Below are 19,264 nucleotides of genomic sequence, written 5' to 3'. Positions count from 1 at the left end.
TAGCCCATTTCCTGCTCCCAATTTACCAGATTCAGCTTAGTCAGCCCTTTGTGAGTTAGGGTCGATGTTTTATTGCTGGTGATTGCAGGGAAGGAGGGTAGCTCAGTGGTTAAGATGTTGGACTTCTGATCAGAAGTGCAAATTCAAGCACCACCAAGCTGCCACTGCTCAGCCGTTGGGCAAGGATCCTCAACCGTTAACTGCTCAGTGTCTAAGTAAGATAATTGTAAGCTATTCTGCATAAGGGCCAAATGACATAGATGTAAAACTCTATTTACACGGAGGAAAAGGGTCTCTTGAAGCAGGGTGGGGGAACCTATGATGTATGGTTTATCATTTAGAAATCAAAGCTCAATGGTGAACCCCTTCAGCCTGTTCATTAACACCTTAGAGTTTCCTTCTTCACATATTTTTCATTATTCGTATTTAAGCATGTTACTCAATTAGATTTTTGTATGGTTCCACAACCCCCTCAGTGTCCATGCTGGATTCTTTCATGTTCTCTGGTTTTCTTGCCAGCACAATGACCAGTGACTCCAAACTGCAGCTAGTCATGAAGCAGTGCGTGAATGAGTGTGTGTGCAATGTGCCCTGTGACAGACTGGCATCCCATCCAGGGTTTATTCCAGGCACATCTCCATTGTTCAGAAAATAGATTAGCAAGTAACTACTTAATCATTGAAACAATTATGCATAAACTACAGTGTCACTAATGGAAAGATAGATAGATAGATAGATAGATAGATAGATAGATAGATAGATAGATAGATAGATAGATAGATAGATAGATAGATAGATAGATAGATAGATAGATAGATAGATAGATAGATAGATAGATAGATAGATAGATAGATAGATATTCCCACATACGTTTCTGCAGATGCAGAATGTTTTTACACTCTCCGGACTCATGCCTTAAAGCAGTCATTTGGTGGATGTTACAACATGCATTTGCACAAATATGTATTTGCTGATACACGAATAAGCAAAACACATGTTTAAGCTGGCAAATTAATTTTAACACCACTCATTTTATTAACGCACAGTTAATGCCGTGCACATTTCTGTTTAATCATTTTTAAATATATAAATAAATAAATATATAAAAGACGAAATTAAAACCTTTAAGGCAACACATTTATTCACGACGTTCTTTCTTTACTCAAATACAAAAAAAAATTAATTATAAACCACCAAAAAATACGTTTTAAATCACTAAACATTTGTTTTACGGCAATTAAAACCGTCCGTGTGGAAACATACTGTAGCAAAAGTTCCATTTGGTGTCCTGATGACTTACCTGATTTAAAACAGCATAATTACTATGAAACATTTACAAAAATATTTTGTCTTCATGCTCTATGTTGAGGTTGTTTTTACTGATAATAAACATACATTTGCATAAAGCATCCATATTTGTCCATGCCCATGTTGAGTAATAAAATCTTGAAAAGTATCAATTAACGGTACATTTAGAACAGATAAAAATGTGATTAAGCTGTAATTAATCACAAGTTAACTCATGACAATCATGCGGTTAATCGCGATTAAATATTTTAATTAATTGACAGCCCTAGTTTAAGTATATAATAGGCAACCTGAAATACAATGCACTGCTGCAGCATCTCGCGTTGCAAGAGATTGAGTACGACTGCTGATTTCCTACATTCAATTTGAAAAAAGTGTCATTTAATTTTTCTAATAAGTAATAAATTAATATAAAATTAAAGCTTAGTGGTTAAGGCATTGGGCTTTGGATCTGAAGGTTGTGAGTTCAAGTCTCAGCCACACCAAGCTGCTACTCCTGGGCCCCTGAGCAAAGATCTTAACCCACAGTTGTATGAATGAGGAAAAATTTAGGTTGCTCTGGATAAGGACATCTGCTAAATGCCATTAATAAAAATGTAAATGAGATAGGGTTAGTCCACACAAAAGTGTTTTGGTCTTAAAGATTGATGACAGCTGCCAGCCATGGCAGTCAGTTATTACTGGCACATTATAGTGCGCTTGGAAAAGAATAAAACAAGTGTGTGAGGCAGGCTTTGGCTCGGACATCTGTGCACATCACTCCTAATCAATCCAGTAACAGGCCAGTAATCCAGAAAAATCTTCTTTTCTTGTGGCTACTCAGGACATATTTACACATACACGGCTGGAGAAAGCCTTTGCATTTTCTCTATAGCCCTATACTAATGAAATAGGAAATGACTGCAAAAGTTAAATAGATTAAAGCTTAAGGTCAGCAACCAGAAGAGTAAATCCAGCTAAAGCGGGCAGCTGGTGTCCAGGAGAACTCATTTTAGCACTTAATAGAGCAATGAAGAGAAACCAAGACCCAAGGGACCTACTTTTCTGTAGATGAGCATGTTCGGAGACTCATCGGCTACTCCATTGCTGCTCTGTCCATAGCTGTTAGTCTGCGCCATGCCTCCCAGTAATGAACAGCCAGCCTTGAGTGCTCCTGGATTAGCAAAAGAAAGAGATTCCATTGGCTTGTGCAACCACAAATGGCTATATAATAGTCTAACGTTAGGATTTGTCCTGTCATGCAATCTAGCAATTCATTCCCCCTGCAATATTTCACGCTAAATAAACTCCTCCACATCACTGTTTAGTGACTGGAAGCTGCAAACAAACCTCCTCCATCTGTCCACACATTCAGTCAGACGTGTGCGCGATCTAATTACACACAACGCAAAGCCATAATCACATCAACCCTCGCTCAAAACTGCCGAGCACGAACACGTCAATGCATGCAAACACTTTCGGGAAAATAAAATAAATCTTTAAAATGTCCAAATGCAGAAATGCATTCGCTCTAAGACGCAACCTGCAACGTGTTCAATGAACAGGGTTGCGTTTTAAATGCATGCTGCAGGAATTAAATCTTGTTTTGTGCATCTATTGGATGCATCACTGCAGTGCATATGTTTGTTTTTTTTTAGTCCTCGTTAAAAGCGATTTCAGGACCACGGACAGCTCCGCAAAAATTGCTGGCGCTCGAGACGGCGTAAGAAAAAAAAAATTATAATAATAAAAATGATTGAAAAAGAAATCGGGTTTACCTGCTTCAGTCGCGCACGACGTGCGATCCCTCCCTCCCCTTTTCGTTTTGTATCTCGCGGTGCTTGTGCGTTTTGTTTTTGGTCAGGCGCCGAACGGATCTTGCATGTGGAAAAGAGCGAATTTTTATTTATTTTTTTTGGCGCTCGCGCGAAACAACCAACTATCACTTCTCCCTCCTCGAAGCCGAAACAGCGTCTAACGTGAGCGCGCACCGTCGTCTTTGCGTGCGCCCGGTGCACGAGCTTCACCACCGCAAGAACCGGGACCTAATAAAAACGATGGTACCTACCGCTCTTGTGGTGATGGTGATGATGATGATGGAAAAATAAAGCACGCACACACACACACACACACACACACGCACGCGCACACACGAGAGCAATATGCGCACCGGTGGCCGACTCACGTTGCGAATGCACGCGCTTGGAGCTCTACGAGATATAGTCACCATCCAAGCTGTCACCAGGGACGGGATCCTCATCGGGGCTGTAGATTATGACAGAAGTGCCGCTGGATCTGTGATGGAAAAGAGCCCTCGAGCTGTCAGCTCTAATTGCATATCACATGTTCCTCCAGGAATTGGAAGGACGCCTCGATGACAGTGTTCCTGTCGATTTCCTGTTCCGAACTGTAAATTAAAACTTGGACCTGGGGTTCATTTCAGGAGCTTGAGATCTTCTGGTTCGGTTGCAGAAGCTTGCGCTTTCAAGATGGCATTAGATTCTTTCTAATTATATATTATACACACACACACACACACACACACACACACACACACACACACACACACTTCCAGCATTTTATGGTCTGTGTAAAAAAGCCAAGCACATAACTCACTTGAGCTAATAAACGTTTGAACTGTAAAAGGACATCAGATAGTCATTCCTGCTGGAAAACCAACAATAGAGCCAAATAAGAGAAATCTGATGCTTTTCCACTACATTCTTCCAATACAATCCATCAGCTGTTAACCATTAAAGCATTCCCAGATGGTTTCATTTATAGGTTGTGTTTGTCTAAAATCATTCTCATCAAACCAAAAGAAACAACTGGAATCTGGACCATTCAAATGGTGTCTATTTGCATGATCACCTATGTGATCTCTTTGCTAAAGTTGTCCTTATAGTCCTTAACAGTGTCCACCAGACATAACATGCCACAAATAGAAGGTAACATTACCAATAAAAGCCCACAAGGAAGAGTACAGTTTTCTTTAAAATTAGTACAATGCCCATAAGCATTAAAATCATTACAAATTCTATGAGAGGGATGACAGGGATATGTCCCAGTGTTCCAAGCCAAAGCAGCTTCCAACTAAACATATGATTCTACATTATGTGAGTGTTTTTTATTGGTTTAATAGTTTAGCCCCTCCCCGCAGATGAGGAGGACAATGGTTTCCCCAAGCTTCAGCTCAGACCGGCTTATTTGACTTGACATGACAATTTACAGCTCACACTATAAAGTACTACACCTCTCTTACTCCAGTCATGCAAGGAGTCCCACAAGGTTTACTTCTCGGTCATTTCTATTTCATATACACTTTTACTTCATATATATTTCAGTGTCACTGTTTTCAGCTGTGTTGTGATGCGCCTAGTACTGACATAAATCATGTCAGTGTCGCATACATGGCAGTTGATATTGTATCACAGAACTGCTAGTTATTGGACACTGACATTATTTATGTCCATACTAGGCGCATCACAACACTGGACACAGCATGGCTGTCAGAATTTACTCATTCAGCTATAAGAGCATTAATGAGATCAGGCACTGATGTTGGGTGAGGAGATGTGGGACAAATTCAGCATTTCAGTTCATCCGAAAGAGTTCAGTGGTACTGAGGTGCTGGTTATTCATGTTGGAAAAGGCTTGCGTTTAAAAATTGACCTTATGCAATGATACACTTTTAACTTTATGGAAAAAGTTGTTCGGTTTGGTTCGATTTTGGTACTGTTAGGGGAAGCAATTAAAATTTTTTACATTTATTTTTTTTGGTTAATTATTATAATATAAATATTTTTATCAACATTTTAACATTTCAACAAATCAATGCAATGCACTTCATTATATTGATTAAACCGAGTGATCAATTAAATTGACACTAGTTGAATTAATTAAAAAAATAATTTTATATTTTACATGTTAGACCTCATTTGGGTAAGACAGATGAGTGTGTGTGTGTGTGTGTGTGTGTGTGTGTGTGCGCTTCACATTTAAATAATAAATCAACTTAATTGTTCTACTTATTTCAGCAGACTTTAACAAATGTCCCCATTCCTTCCATCCCTGATTCATTCACTCCCTCCATATGCAGAATTGTCAGGATTTTTTCCTTTTAAGATGGACATAAAAATAAGATTTGTTTTGCGTAAGCATGCAGTAAAGAATCAATAGCGCTAGAGATAGCTGCTAACTAGAAATTGGCTAGCGGCTAATGCTAGCTCTATGGATTCAAGATTTTTTAATGGCACATAGTTATATACAGGATACAACTTGTAGTGAAAAGTAAAAATAAATAAATTAAATTAAATCTTAAATCCATAGCACTAGCGTTAGCCGATAGTCACTTCCTGTTTAGCGGCTAATGCTAGCGCTATTGATATATATATATATATATATATATATATATATATATATATATATATATATATATATATATATATATATATATATATATATATATATATATATATATTCGAGACATGTGTTTACCAAAAGCCCTGTACCTGAAAGATTTTGGTACGAATACGTGTACCGTTGCACCCTTAGTTAATAAAACTGATTATCTCTTAATAATGGCACCTGTTAGTGGGTGGGATATATTAGGCAGCAAGTCATCATTTTGTCCTAAAAGTTGATGTGTTAGAAGCAGGAAAAATGGGGAAGCGTAAGAAAAAAACTGGAGCTCTTGTGGGATGTTCCCGGTCTGCAGCAGTCAGTATCTATCAAAAGTGGTCCAAGGAAGGAACAGTGGTGAACCGGCGACAGGGTCATGGGCTGCCGAGGCTCATTGATGCACGTGGGGAGTGAAGGCTGGTCCGTGTGGTCTGATTTAACAGACGAGCTCTTGTAGCTCAAATTGCTGAAGAAGTTCATGCTGTTGATGCTCGATGGGTCACAACTGTTTTGGCAGCAAAACGGGGACCAACACAATATAAGGCAGGTGATCATAATGAAATGCCTGATGGGTGTATATAGGTATAATGGTCAGGAGCATACAAATGTTTGGACATATAATGTATATTATACTTACTTAAAATGTGTTTATCCGGAATTTATGATGCAAATAAAACCGAACTGGGAACGGAAATATATCAAGGTTTAAGTAATATCTAATTATATATATTATTAAATGAAGGAGTGATTCATGCTTGACCTTGGACTACATGCCTTTATCACTTGGCCTGTTTTCAATTCTTTCTTCTGTTAATACAAGAACTTAAGAACTAGGACTGAGCTGTAGAACCAATAAGCAAATAATGCATTTGCAAGAAGATCTTGAAGGAAATTTCTGTAGTGCTACCAAATTCAGTTCATTTTCAAAGAATAGAGGAATATGCAAGTATAATTCTTTTCACCAAAGGCAAAACAACTGCATGTTCACAATGGTTGTTAAAGGAGTTTTACATGTTCTACGTGACCTTTCACAAATAAAAGGGTGGTCAATGTGAGAATACCACCCCAAGAACGTGTTTTATTCTCTGAAATATACAGCTTACTACCAGTCTTAGAAAGGCTTTGGAAAATACTGAAAGAAGGTTCAATTACAAATCGTAAAGTTTGGGTTTGGACCACTTACACTTCGAAAAATGCACAAAACACGGTTAAACAGCATCCTCTTATCCAAAGACACATCTTATGCATACCTGCATACAGTTTACTGTATACAGCTTAATTCAGTGCCTAATAATTTAAGAGTAATCAATGCTGCTTGCATTTGCTTAATGTTCCTCGAGACACTTTATAGATATGGGCCATTTATACTTTTTAAGCAATTGGATTACATTTACCTCTCCTTGAACTGCCACCTTAACGTGGTGGAGGGGTTTGAGTACCCGAATGACCCTAGAAGCTATGTTGTCCGGGGCAATATGTCCCTGGTAGGGTCTCCCAAGGCAAACAGGTCCTGGGCGACGGGTCAGACTAAGAGCGGTTCAAAACCCCTTATGGGAGATACTAAATCAGGGACCGTGACGTCGCCCGGTATGGCGCAGCCGGGGCCCCACCCTGGAGCCAGGCCCGGGGTTGGGGCTCGTATGCAAGCGCCTGGTGGCCGAGCCTTCCCCCACAGGGTCCGGCCGGGCTCAGCCCGAAGGAGCGACGTGGGGCCGCCTTCCAGTGGGCTCACCACCTGCAGGAGGGACCGTAAGGGGCCGGTGCTAAGAGGATCAGGCAGCAGTCGAAGGCGGAGGCCTCGACAACCCGATCCCTGGACACGGAAGCTAGCTCTAGGGACGTGGAATGTCACCTCGCTGGCGGGGAAGGAGCCTGAGATTGTGCGTGAGGTTGAGAGGTTCCGACTAGAGATAGTCGGGATCACCTCTACGCACGGCCTGGGCTCTGGAACCACACTCCTCGAGAGAGGATGGACTCTTTACAACTCTGGAGCTGCCCATGGTGAAAGGCGTCGGGCTGGTGTGGGTTTGCTTATAGCCCCCCAGCTCAGCCGCCATGTGTTGGAGTTTACCCCGGTGAACGAGAGGGTCGTTTCCCTGCGCCTACGGGTCGGGGATAGGTCTCTCACTGTCGTGTGTGCCTACGGGCCAAACGGCAGTATAGAGTACCCAGCCTTCTTGGGGTCTCTGGGAGGGGCGCTGGACAGTGCTCCGACTGGGGACTCCGTCGTTCTACTAGGAGACTTCAATGCACATGTGGGTAGCGACAGTGACACCTGGAGGGGCGTGATTGGGAGGAACGGCCCCCCTGATCTGAACCCGAGCGGTGTTCAGTTATTGGACTTCTGTGCTAGTTACAGTTTGTCCATAACGAACACCATGTTCAAGCATAAGGGTGTCCATCAGTACACGTGGCACCAGGACACCCTAGGCTTTGTGGTCGTTTCATCTGACCTGTGGCCGTATGTCTTGGACACTCGGGTAAAGAGAGGGGCGGAGCTGTCAACTGATCACCACCTGGTGGTGAGTTGGAGCCGATGGTGGGGGAGGAAGCTGGACAGACTCGGCAGACCCAAGCGTACTGTGAGGGTCTGCTGGGAACGTTTGGCCGAGCCTCCTGTCAGAGAGATCTTCAACTCCCACCTCTGGCGGAGCTTTGACCAGATCCCGAGGGAGGCCGGAGATATTGAGTCCGAGTGGACCATGTTCTCCACCTCCATTGTCGAAGCGGCCGCTCGGAGCTGTGGCAGTAAGGTCTCCGGTGCCTGTCGAGGCGGCAATCCCCGAACCCGGTGGTGGAAACCGGAAGTAAGGGATGCCGTCAAGCTGAAGAAGGAGTCCTACTGGGCCTGGTTGGCTTGTGGGACTCCTGAGGCAGCTGACGGGTACCGGCAGGCCAAGCGAACTGCAGCCCGGGTGGTTATCGAGGCAAAAACTCGGGCCTGGGAGGAGTTTGGTGAGGCCATGGAGAAGGACTATCGGCTGGCCTCGAAGAGATTCTGGCAAACCGTCCGGCGCCTCAGGAGGGGAAAGCAGTGCCCCACCAATGCTGTTTACAGTAGAGGTGGGGAGCTGTTGACCTCAACTGGGGATGTCGTTGGACGGTGGAAGGAATACTTCGAGGATCTTCCATTGAGGAAGCAGAGGCTGAGGGCTCAGAGGCGGACTCGTCCATCACCCAAGCTGAAGTCACCGAGGTAGTAAAGAAACTCCTCGGTGGCAAGGCACCGGGGGTGGATGAGATCCGCCCTGAGTACCTCAAGTCTCTGGATGTTGTGGGGCTGTCTTGGCTGACACGCCTCTGCAGCATCGCGTGGTGGTCGGGGACAGTGCCTCTGGAATGGCAGACCGGGGTGGTGGTCCCTCTTTTTAAGAAGGGGGCCCGGAGGGTGTGTTCCAACTATAGGGGGATCACACTTCTCAGCCTACCTGGGAAAGTCTATGCCAGGGTACTGGAGAGAAGAATACGGCCGATAGTAAGACCTCGGATTCAGGAGGAACAATGTGGTTTTCGTCCAGGCCGTGGAACACTGGACCTGCTCTATACCCTCTACAGGGTGCTGGAGGGTTCATGGGAGTTTGCCCAACCAGTCCACATGTCCTTTGTGGATTTGAAAAAGGCATTTGACTGTGTCCCTTGCGGCGGCCTGTGGAGGGTGCTCCGGGAGTATGGGGTCGGGGGCCCTTTACTAAGGGCTGTCCGGTCCCTGTATGACTGAAGCAGGAGCTTGGTTCGCATTGCCGGCAGTAAGTCAGACTTGTTCCCGGTGCATGTTGGACTCCGGCAGGGCTGCCCTTTGTCACCGGTTCTGTTCATAATTTTTATGGACAGAATTTCTAGGCGCAGCCAGGGGTCGGAGGGTGTCTGGTTTGGTGACGACACGATTTCGTCTTTGCTCTTTGCAGATGATGTTATCGTGTTGGCTTCATCAGACCAGGACCTTCAGCATGCACTGAGACGGTTTGCAGCCGAGTGTGAAGCGGCTGGGATGAGAATCAGCACCTCCAAATCCGAGGCCATGGTCCTCAGTCGGAAAAGGGTGGCTTGCCCACTTCAGGTTGGTGGGGAGTTCCTGCCGCAAGTGGAGGAGTTTAAGTATCTTGGGGTTTTGTTCACGAGTGAGGGAAGGGTGGAACGGGAGATTGACAGACAGATCGGTGCAGCTTCTGCAGTAATGTGGTCGATGTACTGGTCTGTCGTGGTGAAGAAGGAGCTGAGCCGCAAGGCGAAACTCTCGATTTACCGGTCAATCTACGTTCCTACTCTCACCTATGGTCATGAGCTCTGGGTCATGACCGAAAGGACAAGATCCCGGATACAGGCGGCCGAAATGTGCTTTCTCCGCAGGGTGGCTGGGCGATCCCTTAGAGATAGGGTGAGAAGCTAAGTCACTCGGGAGGAGCTCAGAGTAGATCCGCTGCTCCTCCACATCGAGAGGGGTCAGCTGAGGTGGCTCGGGCATCTGTTCTGGATGCCTCCTGGACGCTTTCCTGGGAAGGTGTTCCGGGCGCGTCCCACTGGGAGGAGACCCCGGGGAAGACCTAGGACACGCTGGAGAGACTATGTCTCCCGGCTGGCCTGGAAACGCCTTGGTGTCCTCCCGGAAGAGCTGGAAGAAGTGTCTAGGAAGAGGGAAGTCTGGGCATCTTTGCTTAGACTGCTGCCCCCGCGACCCAGCATCGGATAAGCGGGAGAAGATGGATGGATGGATGGATGGATTACATTTACATTTAATTTGCTTTAGCAGACAAATTTATCCAATGCAACAAATCAGGCAGGAAGAGCTTCCTGGCTGTCCTGGGACTTGGACTTAGAAGCTCAGTAGATGGAACCATAACTGCAGGACTACTACAGTACACTAAATTTAATGTTTGCAGCATAAGGAGTCAATCATGATCATTTGGTGTTTATTCATTCTTTTTTATTTAAATGTATTCCTAAAGTTTGGGCATTTAAAATCTGGAGCCTATCCCAGGAACAATGGAAATACACCTGGGACAAGGTGGGTCCATTGCACACACTCATTTACACAGTCATTCAGAGTTAGAGGCAATTTAGCAGTGGTGGATTTTGCAGGTGTATGAAAAAGAGCAATTTATACTTATTTCATTTAGCATATTTTCATGACTCAATGTATTTTACATGGAGTGTTATCGTTTTTTTTTTTGTTTTTTTTTTAATCCAGCATCCATAACAAAATTATGCTGATTAATCAACATAGCCAACCTAGCTATTGGTAAAATTCACTATCGATCGGCCTTTACTTGGCACCATTCACCAATACGTAGGGCCAGTTTATCGACTAGCAGGTGGAAAAAGCCAGAAAACCCAGAGAAAACCAATTTAATCACAAAGATGTCAAACGCAACTTCTATAATAATTTGATTTCAAGACTCCAGAGCTACAAAGCAATCAACGCTAGTAACTGTTCCCAGACATATTCTTTGGACATTTTACATAAATGGTATTCTATACATAGCACTAATAGCATTATATTGAGTCTGCTGTCTCTATCACACAAAGGATTTAATCAAGGTTGAGTTCTGTGCCTCTTTTACTTTATTAGATATAACCATCATTCAAAGATGGCAAAGTACAAACATCCTTTACTCTAGTAGAAGTACAAATACTCATGTTTTAAAAGACTTTGGTAAAAGTTGAAGTTCTGACTGCACCTTTTCACTCAAGTTAAAGTAAAGAAGTTTGGGCTCTGGCATGTACCTAAGTAAAAAGTAACTATTACTACTACCTGTATCACTGTCCAGGCTGTACATCCACCATATAGAACACAAGCAGAAAGAAGATGATGATGATCAGGAATGTCTCTGTTCTCAGTCATGTTTACATCACTGACTCCCTCCGTCTCATCTACGTTTCCCCCAGACTTCTTGTTGCCTTCTTCCTTGCTCGTAGGCTTCGTTGGAAAGCCTTTGTCTGTGGTGTGTTATAGCCGAGATATGATACACCAGTGGTAGGTTGAAAAAGCCGCACAATGACAAAAAGAAAGAAAAAAGTTTGATGGACTGAAAATGCACGCAGCGAGAAGACAAAATATTGATCACGCCACCAAATAGATTCAAACTAAAGTAACAAGCCTGGTTTAAAAATGTAAGAAGAAGAAAGTACAGATATTTGTGTAAAAAATGGAATGAGTGAAAGTAAAAAGTTGTCCAAAAAATAAATAGCGAAGCTAAGTATCGATACCAGATAAATCTACTTAAGTACAGTAATAAAGTTTTTGTACTTCATTACTTCACACCTCTGCCCCATTCATATTCCAAGTTTAGTCAAATAAATCAGCAACACAATCTTCCAATCAAGTGACATACATGAAGATTAGTTTCATCATGTCACTGTTATGATTTATGTCTGTAACAGGGACACCACACATCTGCTGCCAACATCGTTACACAGACTCATCTGTGATTCAATGAAAAAATGTAAGAACTCCAAATATCATGCTAATAACTTTGCATTCTTTTTTATTAAATAGTTTTGTGGAGTAAATCTGAGCTCACAGACAGTAAAAAAAAAAAAAGTTATGAATTTCATATTGGGCAGAGAAGTTTGACATGCATGTGTAATTAAATCATGAATATAGAAAAAGAATATGGAAAAAAAATGCAAATGCAAGCCATGCAACACCATTCTACCAATGCAAAAGTGTTACAAATTCATAGAATATTGATTATGTGCTGGTCTTAAAAATGACATTTGTGTGCCTTTTCTGAACTGTTTTTTTTTTTTTTATTTTGTTTTCTGAGATTACAAACACCCTCCAAATTCTGTTTTCAAAAACCTCAAAACGTTAAAATTTACCTGGAACTTTCCTGTTCTATTTTATCTTCGGGGTCGTGAAGAAAATACCAAGTTTACTATCTTGGGGTACTAATCCTTAACAGAACTTCATACCCTTTCCAGAGTATCAATGACTTGCACATTTCAGTGTTTTAAGATCCAACACACCTGCTTTCATTTAGCCCCTAATCATCTTGAACTTGATGAGCTGAAAACAAGAAACACATGAAACTGATGTTAAAGGCACCTAAGAGTCAAAATGTGGATGAATCGAAATCGGTGTATTGAACATGCTTTCAAGTGGGGTTGCTGGATTGTGTTCATAATCCACTAGCTGAACAAAAAAAATGTGTGGACTGTACTCTGTATTTTTTTATTACAAACTCTGGCTAAATGCTCTAGCTTTATTCCTCCTTTTTTTTTTTTTTATACTTTTATTTAGATTTTCAAAAGAAGCATAATTTAAGCCTGAGTAAAGGGTAACTGACTCAACAGTGGTGAACAACAGCGTTTGGGTTTTGAATTCACCAACCTCATCAATAGGGTGACAAATTAAATGAAAAACCAACATATGGTTTCATTGTACCATGTGGATATTTCGGAGGAACCATCTTGAAAGAAACCACACCCATCAGGATCATAGAATAATGGTTTCCAGTCAGAACTTCTTACCGACTGGCCACGATCCTTCCCATTAAAATTGACCTAACCCATGTCAGCAAAACTTCCAAAGAATTACCCGATTTTCTTTTATTTGTCACCCATCAGTAGTTTCCATACACCCATTAGTCTTATTACCTCCTAAACATGATGACATCTTCCCATTAAAAATGATGGCCTTGCTGATTCAGCTACTGCTCTAGTCTGGGCTGGCAGCCACTAAACAATCAAAAGCCTATCACAGATATATCACACTGTTAATGGTTTTCGGAAAGAGTTTACTGACATCTAACAGTTGACGACAAAGCGAACAACTGTACCGTCTTTTAAGAATGGCCCAAGAAATCATCAGCGCTGATTCGAGGCCTGGAGGTGCAGGTCACCCTTTCACAAATCCAAAATCTGTTTGGTTCCCGTGCTCGAGGTTTTGATGGAGGATATACTAAGGTTATTCAATGTGTCCATGTGGGTTTCCGCCAGGTTCTCAGCTTTCTTCCTGTCTCCCATTTTGGTACGTGGATTGGTTTATCTGAGTTACTAAGTGCAAATATGTGCATGGTGCTCTGTGATAGATAGGCTTGTGATGCTCTACAATATGATAGTATGTGTTCAACATGTTAATTTCCATCCCAAAAGAATGTTATGTTTACTATAGATGAATGAATAATCGCTGATTCAGCATTTGATTAGATTCTAATAATTATTACATCAGGATGAATTTCACTGTATAGTTATGAAGCAATACACAGACCACATGCCCCACATTTTATGCAACACTTACGCAGCAATGTGGTGATACCCACCTTATATTGGACAGTTGTACATACACCAATCAGGCATAATATTTTGACCTCATAACATCATGGCCAGTGATTGAATAACACCGATGATCTCTTAATCATGGCACCTGTGGATTTGAGCGAGTTTGACGAGGGCCAAATTGTGATGTCTAGTCGACTGGATGAGAGGAATGAAGGAACAGTGGGGAACCAGCGACCAACACAATATTAAGCAGGTGGTCATAAAGTTATGCCTGGTCGTCTTTATTACTTTACCTGTATATAAATTTGCCTTATGCATTCAGAGTTTAATGCAAAACTCAGCATATATTTTTTATTTAAACGTTTTGTATTCAGCCATTGAAAATATTCACTACGAGTAAACTTATAAAAGCGCAGAAGTATCCGGAGCTGAAACTCAGCCCTGTTTAAAATTTGACGCCTGTTGAGCTCCCACATGTCGCACTTTTCCGTTTCCTCCCTCGTGGCCACCTGTGCCACCAGGTAACCGCAGATCCCCTTCCTGTCAGAGGCCTTTTGGGAAAGAGCAGCTTTGGCAGGACCATATGTTTCTCCGGCTCCCTAGTGTCCTTCACATTCTATTTACTTCAGTACAAATCAATACAAGGGGACATAAAGCTGAACCCCCGGGGCACACCCCTCCAAAGCACAGATTATATCTGGCAAGGGCAGAAAGGCCAGGGGAAAAGAAGGTGACGTACCACAGCCTCAGAAGATAGAATGTTCAAGGTTTTCTTTTAGGAGAAGAATTGCAGTGATTTCTAAGCATTTTTCCTCGTCATACTACTTTCAGAACACTTCCATCAAACTCAATCCTATCCCCTGTAAGGCACATTTCAACACATCATTTCTCTTTACTGTAAAAATGATTTCCCTGAATATCCAAAGCCATATTTTTTTTGTTATGTTCAGTTTTTAGTTTTCGAAACATTTGTTTGAAATGTCATAAAAAGATATTGCAGGCTGTTGCAATATTAGCTCAAGAGACAAAAACAAGTAAGACAGGACCCCTCAAAAAAAAGGAACTATGACTTCGTGATGCTTGAGAAAAAAACTTCAGACAGTTGAAAAAGTAGACAAATAAAACTCTGACAGCCAAAGTCTGCCTAATCGATGGGTCTCACTACAGTACTGGTCAGACACATGGTCCCATTTGTTTCTATGCAATAAACTCAGTAATGTTACAGTATGAAGATTCATTTTAAACAAACAAATATATAAATGTGCAGATGTTACACTTTATTTTCGATGAAAAATCTTCCATTAGCACCAACACACACTCAGAATCTGGATAATTATTTCTCCAAACATTCAGCTAAAGTGCTTCGCTATGCCTCTTATAAAACTTGCTGAAGATTTTGATTTCCTTCTGAGCTTGTGATCCAGTTCATCCCAGAGCAGTTCAATCGGATTTAGGTGCATTGACTGGGCAGGCCATTCCATGATGGAGAACACTCGCCGATTGCTCTCTGGAGAACTCTGACAGAGCTTGGTATGTAATGTATAAAGGTGTCCCCGTTAGCTGCAATACAGACAGAATTGCATGCTGCTTGAAGTGTGAAATAGTAATGTTGGTTCAGGATTCCTTCCACCCGTAATAAGTCTCCAACTTTCAGCGCTCCAAAACAACCCCAAACTATGAAGCTTCCACCTCCATATTTGACTTTGGGGGTGAGGCAGTCTGCTAACGTATCTCCTTTTCTACATCTTACAGAAGTTCTTTTGTTAGAGCCAAACATGTCACATTCGGACTCCTGTCAACAGAACTACCTTACAGTTGGTCACCGTGCAATTCCTGTTTTTTTTTTTGTCTTTTACGTAGTTCACTAGACATGCATGCGTTATAAAATCCATAGTCGTGGTTCTTCCAAACTGCTCTTTGTAGTCTTTTTTTTATGTAAAAATGTAATTTTATTGATTTATTACGTATTATTTATTTTTTTCAATGCATCTTTGCATATTTTTTTGCTAATTTATTTGACAGATTTCCTTTCCTCAAATGATTAGCCTACATAATTTACTCAATAAATCCCTTAGTGAATAGAAATCAGAGCAAAAGAGCATAGTCACATTATACTACCAAATGCAATCTTTCATGTTCAAGTACCACAGAAGGACCAGTTCTCTATTGGGGGAAAAGAACAGAAGTGCAGCTTGTGGCTATGGCGACTCGCCACGTTATGTTCCACAAATTACTAACAGGTTTCCTTAAAAGAGAAAATCACATCCGGCATCAATGTTTAAGAAACGACACTTTCCGTTACCTGTGTTGCACTAATAGCTTTTATCAGGCATTCGCTGTAATAGGTATATATATATAAATACACACACACACACACACACACACACACACACACACACACACACACACACACACACACACACACACACACAGTGGTATAAACTTTTTTTTTTTTTTTTTGCATGTTTGTCACACATTAATGTTTCAGATCATTGTGTGAAAAAGTGTTTGCTCCCCAAACCAAATAACTGGTTGAACAGCCTTTTTAAGGTCATGCCACAGCATCTCAATAGGATTCCGGTCAGGACTTTGACTGGGCCACTCCAAAGTCTTAATTTAGTTTTTCTTCAGGCATTAAGAGGTGGACTTTCTGGTGTGCTTTTGGATCATTGTCCTGCTACAGAACCCAAGTTCGCTTCAGCTTGAGGTCAGGAACAGATGGCTGGACATTCCCAATGTTTCAATGGACATTCTCGTTCTTCAGAATTCATGGCCATTAATCACAGCAAGTCTTCCAGGTCCTAAAGCAGCAAAACAGCCCCAGACCATCACACTACCACCACCATATTTTACTGTTGGTATGATTTTCCTTTTATGGCAGTCCACAGAGTATTTTCCCAAAAGTCTTGGGGGTTATCAAGATGTTTTCTGGCAAAACTGAGACGAGCATTTGTGTTCTTTTTGATCAGCAGCGGTTTTCATCTTGGCACTCTGCCATAAAAACTATATTTGTCCAGTCTCGTTCTTATAGTGGAGTCATGAACACTGACCTTAACTGAGGCAAGTGAGGCCTGCAGTCTTTTGTGACCTCTTTGATGAGTCGTCGCTGTGCTCTTGGGGTAACTTTAGTCGTCCGGCCACTTCTGGGAAGGTTTTCCACTGTTCCATGTTTTGCCATTTGTGATAAACCACAGTTTTAGCATGGGGGCAGACACTTTTTCACGGGGCATGTAGTTTTGGATTTTTTTTCCCCTCAATAATAAAAACCTTCATTTAAAAACCTTTGTTTTGATTACTTGTGTTATCTTTTACTAATATTTAAATTAGTTTGATGATCTGAAACATTAAAGTGTGACACCATTGTCAAGTCAAGTAAAGTTTATTTCTTTTGCGCTTTTAATAACAGACATTGTCTCAGAGCAGCTTTACATAATTTAAGAGTTGAATGGTGTGTATTTATCCCTGATGAGCAGCCATGGTGACTGTGGCAAGGAAAACTCGCTTAGATGTAATGAGGAAGAAACCTTGAGAGGAACCAGACTCAAAAGGGGAACCATCATCATTTGGGTGACATCAATCATCCATGTTATTATATCTTTTCAAGAGACAATACTAAAGAAATTAAACTTGGATATATTTTAGAGTAGTCAATATACAGCTTGTATAGCAGTACAGATTTACTCTCCTCTGAAAATAACTCAACATACCGCCATTATTCTTAAAATAGCCGGCAATAAAAGTGAGTACACCCTGTAAGTGATAACAGCTGTAAGTTGTGTAACCATGTAAAGCCACATGTCTCACTAGTCATCATTTTCCTGTTTTTGTTTGCTTGACAGGACAATACAAATTTGTGCATTTTGTATTAGAGCAGTTAAAATTTGGTGCTTTCAGTACAATTCTCTCATACTGACCACTGGATGTTCACCGTAGCACCTCATGACAAAGACTCTGACACCCTGAAACGGAGTTACAGTACAGTGGCCAGAGTCATACAGAGGTTTTCCAAGAAGGGTTCCACTCGGAACAGACCTCGCAAGGGTCTATTAAAGAATTTAAGCCCTCGTGCGGTGTATCAGGTGCAGAAGCTTCTTCTACAAGCAAACACTCAAGTGCTGCAGCATTGCTTTAGAGGTTGCAGAAGAAGTTTCTCTTTAGTGCTCAGACCATATGCCGCACACTGCAACAAGTCGGTTTACATGGCCGTCATCCTAGAAGGAAGTGTCTACTGAAGCTGGCTCACAAAAAAAGCCTGCAAACAGTTTGCTGCAGACAATCTGTCCAAGAGCATGAACTACTGAAACCATGTCCTGTAATCTAATGAGACTAAGATAAACTTGTTAGGCTCAGATGTTGTCCAGCATGTGTGGTGATGCCCTGGTGAGGAGAACCAAGAAAACTGTGTCTTGCATACAGTCAAACATGGTAGCATCATGCTCTGGGGCTGCATGAGTGCTGCTGTTACTGAGCTACAGTTCATTAAAGGGGAAACACAGATTCAAACGTGCTGTAACATTCTGAAGCAGAACATCCCTTCATGAACTGGTCCAACATAATACCGACCCCACCTTTGGGACATCCTCAAGTGGAGAAGCACCATGTGTCTAAGATCCAGCAGCTCTGTGATGTCATTATGGACCTGTGCAGCTCTGGTGAACTCCATGACCAGGAGGATTAAGGCAGTGCTGGATAACAATGGTGCTCACACAAAATATTGACACTTTGAGCACAGCTTTGACATGTTCCCTTAGGGTGTACTCACTTTTGTTGGCAGTTATTTAGACTATAATGGCTGCATGTTGAGTTATTTATTTATTTTTTTTTTACTGAAGAGTCAATCATTTTATATATATATATATATATATATATATATATATATATATATATATATATATATATATATATATATATATATAAATAAAGGGATGTATTGGTACACGGCTTCGGTTCAGTACACGTATACTGAATGAAATCCTTTTTGTGTGTGCAACATTGTTACAATCCGAGTTCCATCACAAACGTATTAAGTGGTGGACTGCAAGTTTGTTTGGTCTCCACCTCACACTTTGAGTGTATTTTTTTTAAACTATTATTATTACTTTAAAAACATGCATAACAATGCCGGGGGTATTAATAAAAAAAAAAAAATAATTAAATAAACTTGATTTAGTCCAGTGTCACTGTGGCTACTCTCTCAGTACATACACATCTGTATTACCTAAATTGGGTCTAACAAAGATGTAAATGTAAAATACTTAATTTCATTGTTCCATTTATTTAATTTGATTACCCAATTTAAAATACATGATCTCAAGCATGTAGCTGAATAAATGAACAGCAAATTGACTGCAAGAGC

The 19,264-nt window shown here is 41.5% G+C and overlaps 1 protein-coding gene across 10 annotated transcripts in view; it reads right to left on the bottom strand.

Moving 5' to 3' along the window:
* Positions 1-12,649, bottom strand: part of rgs7b (regulator of G protein signaling 7b) — a gene marked incomplete at its 3' end in the record, with an annotated part of 180,621 nt that extends 167,972 nt beyond the window's left edge. For 2 of the 10 annotated variants that reach the window (XM_083556601.1, XM_083556594.1), the window contains exons 1-3: positions 12,508-12,627; positions 3,473-3,789; positions 2,349-2,461 (exon numbers count right to left, since the gene is read on the bottom strand). In XM_083556601.1, the coding sequence (XP_083412727.1) occupies positions 2,349-2,426 (78 nt within the window). In that variant the 5' untranslated portion in view covers positions 2,427-2,461; positions 3,473-3,789; positions 12,508-12,627. The other 8 variants (XM_083556596.1, XM_083556597.1, XM_083556598.1 and 5 more) reach the window with 8 other exon arrangements.
* Between the last annotated feature and the right edge of the window lie 6,615 nt (positions 12,650-19,264).

The sequence above is a fragment of the Silurus aristotelis genome (assembly GCF_946808225.1).
Source record: "Silurus aristotelis genome assembly, chromosome: 12".
In the NCBI taxonomy this organism is placed as follows: domain Eukaryota; kingdom Metazoa; phylum Chordata; class Actinopteri; order Siluriformes; family Siluridae; genus Silurus; species Silurus aristotelis.
This window is presented reverse-complemented; position numbering and strand designations above follow the sequence as displayed.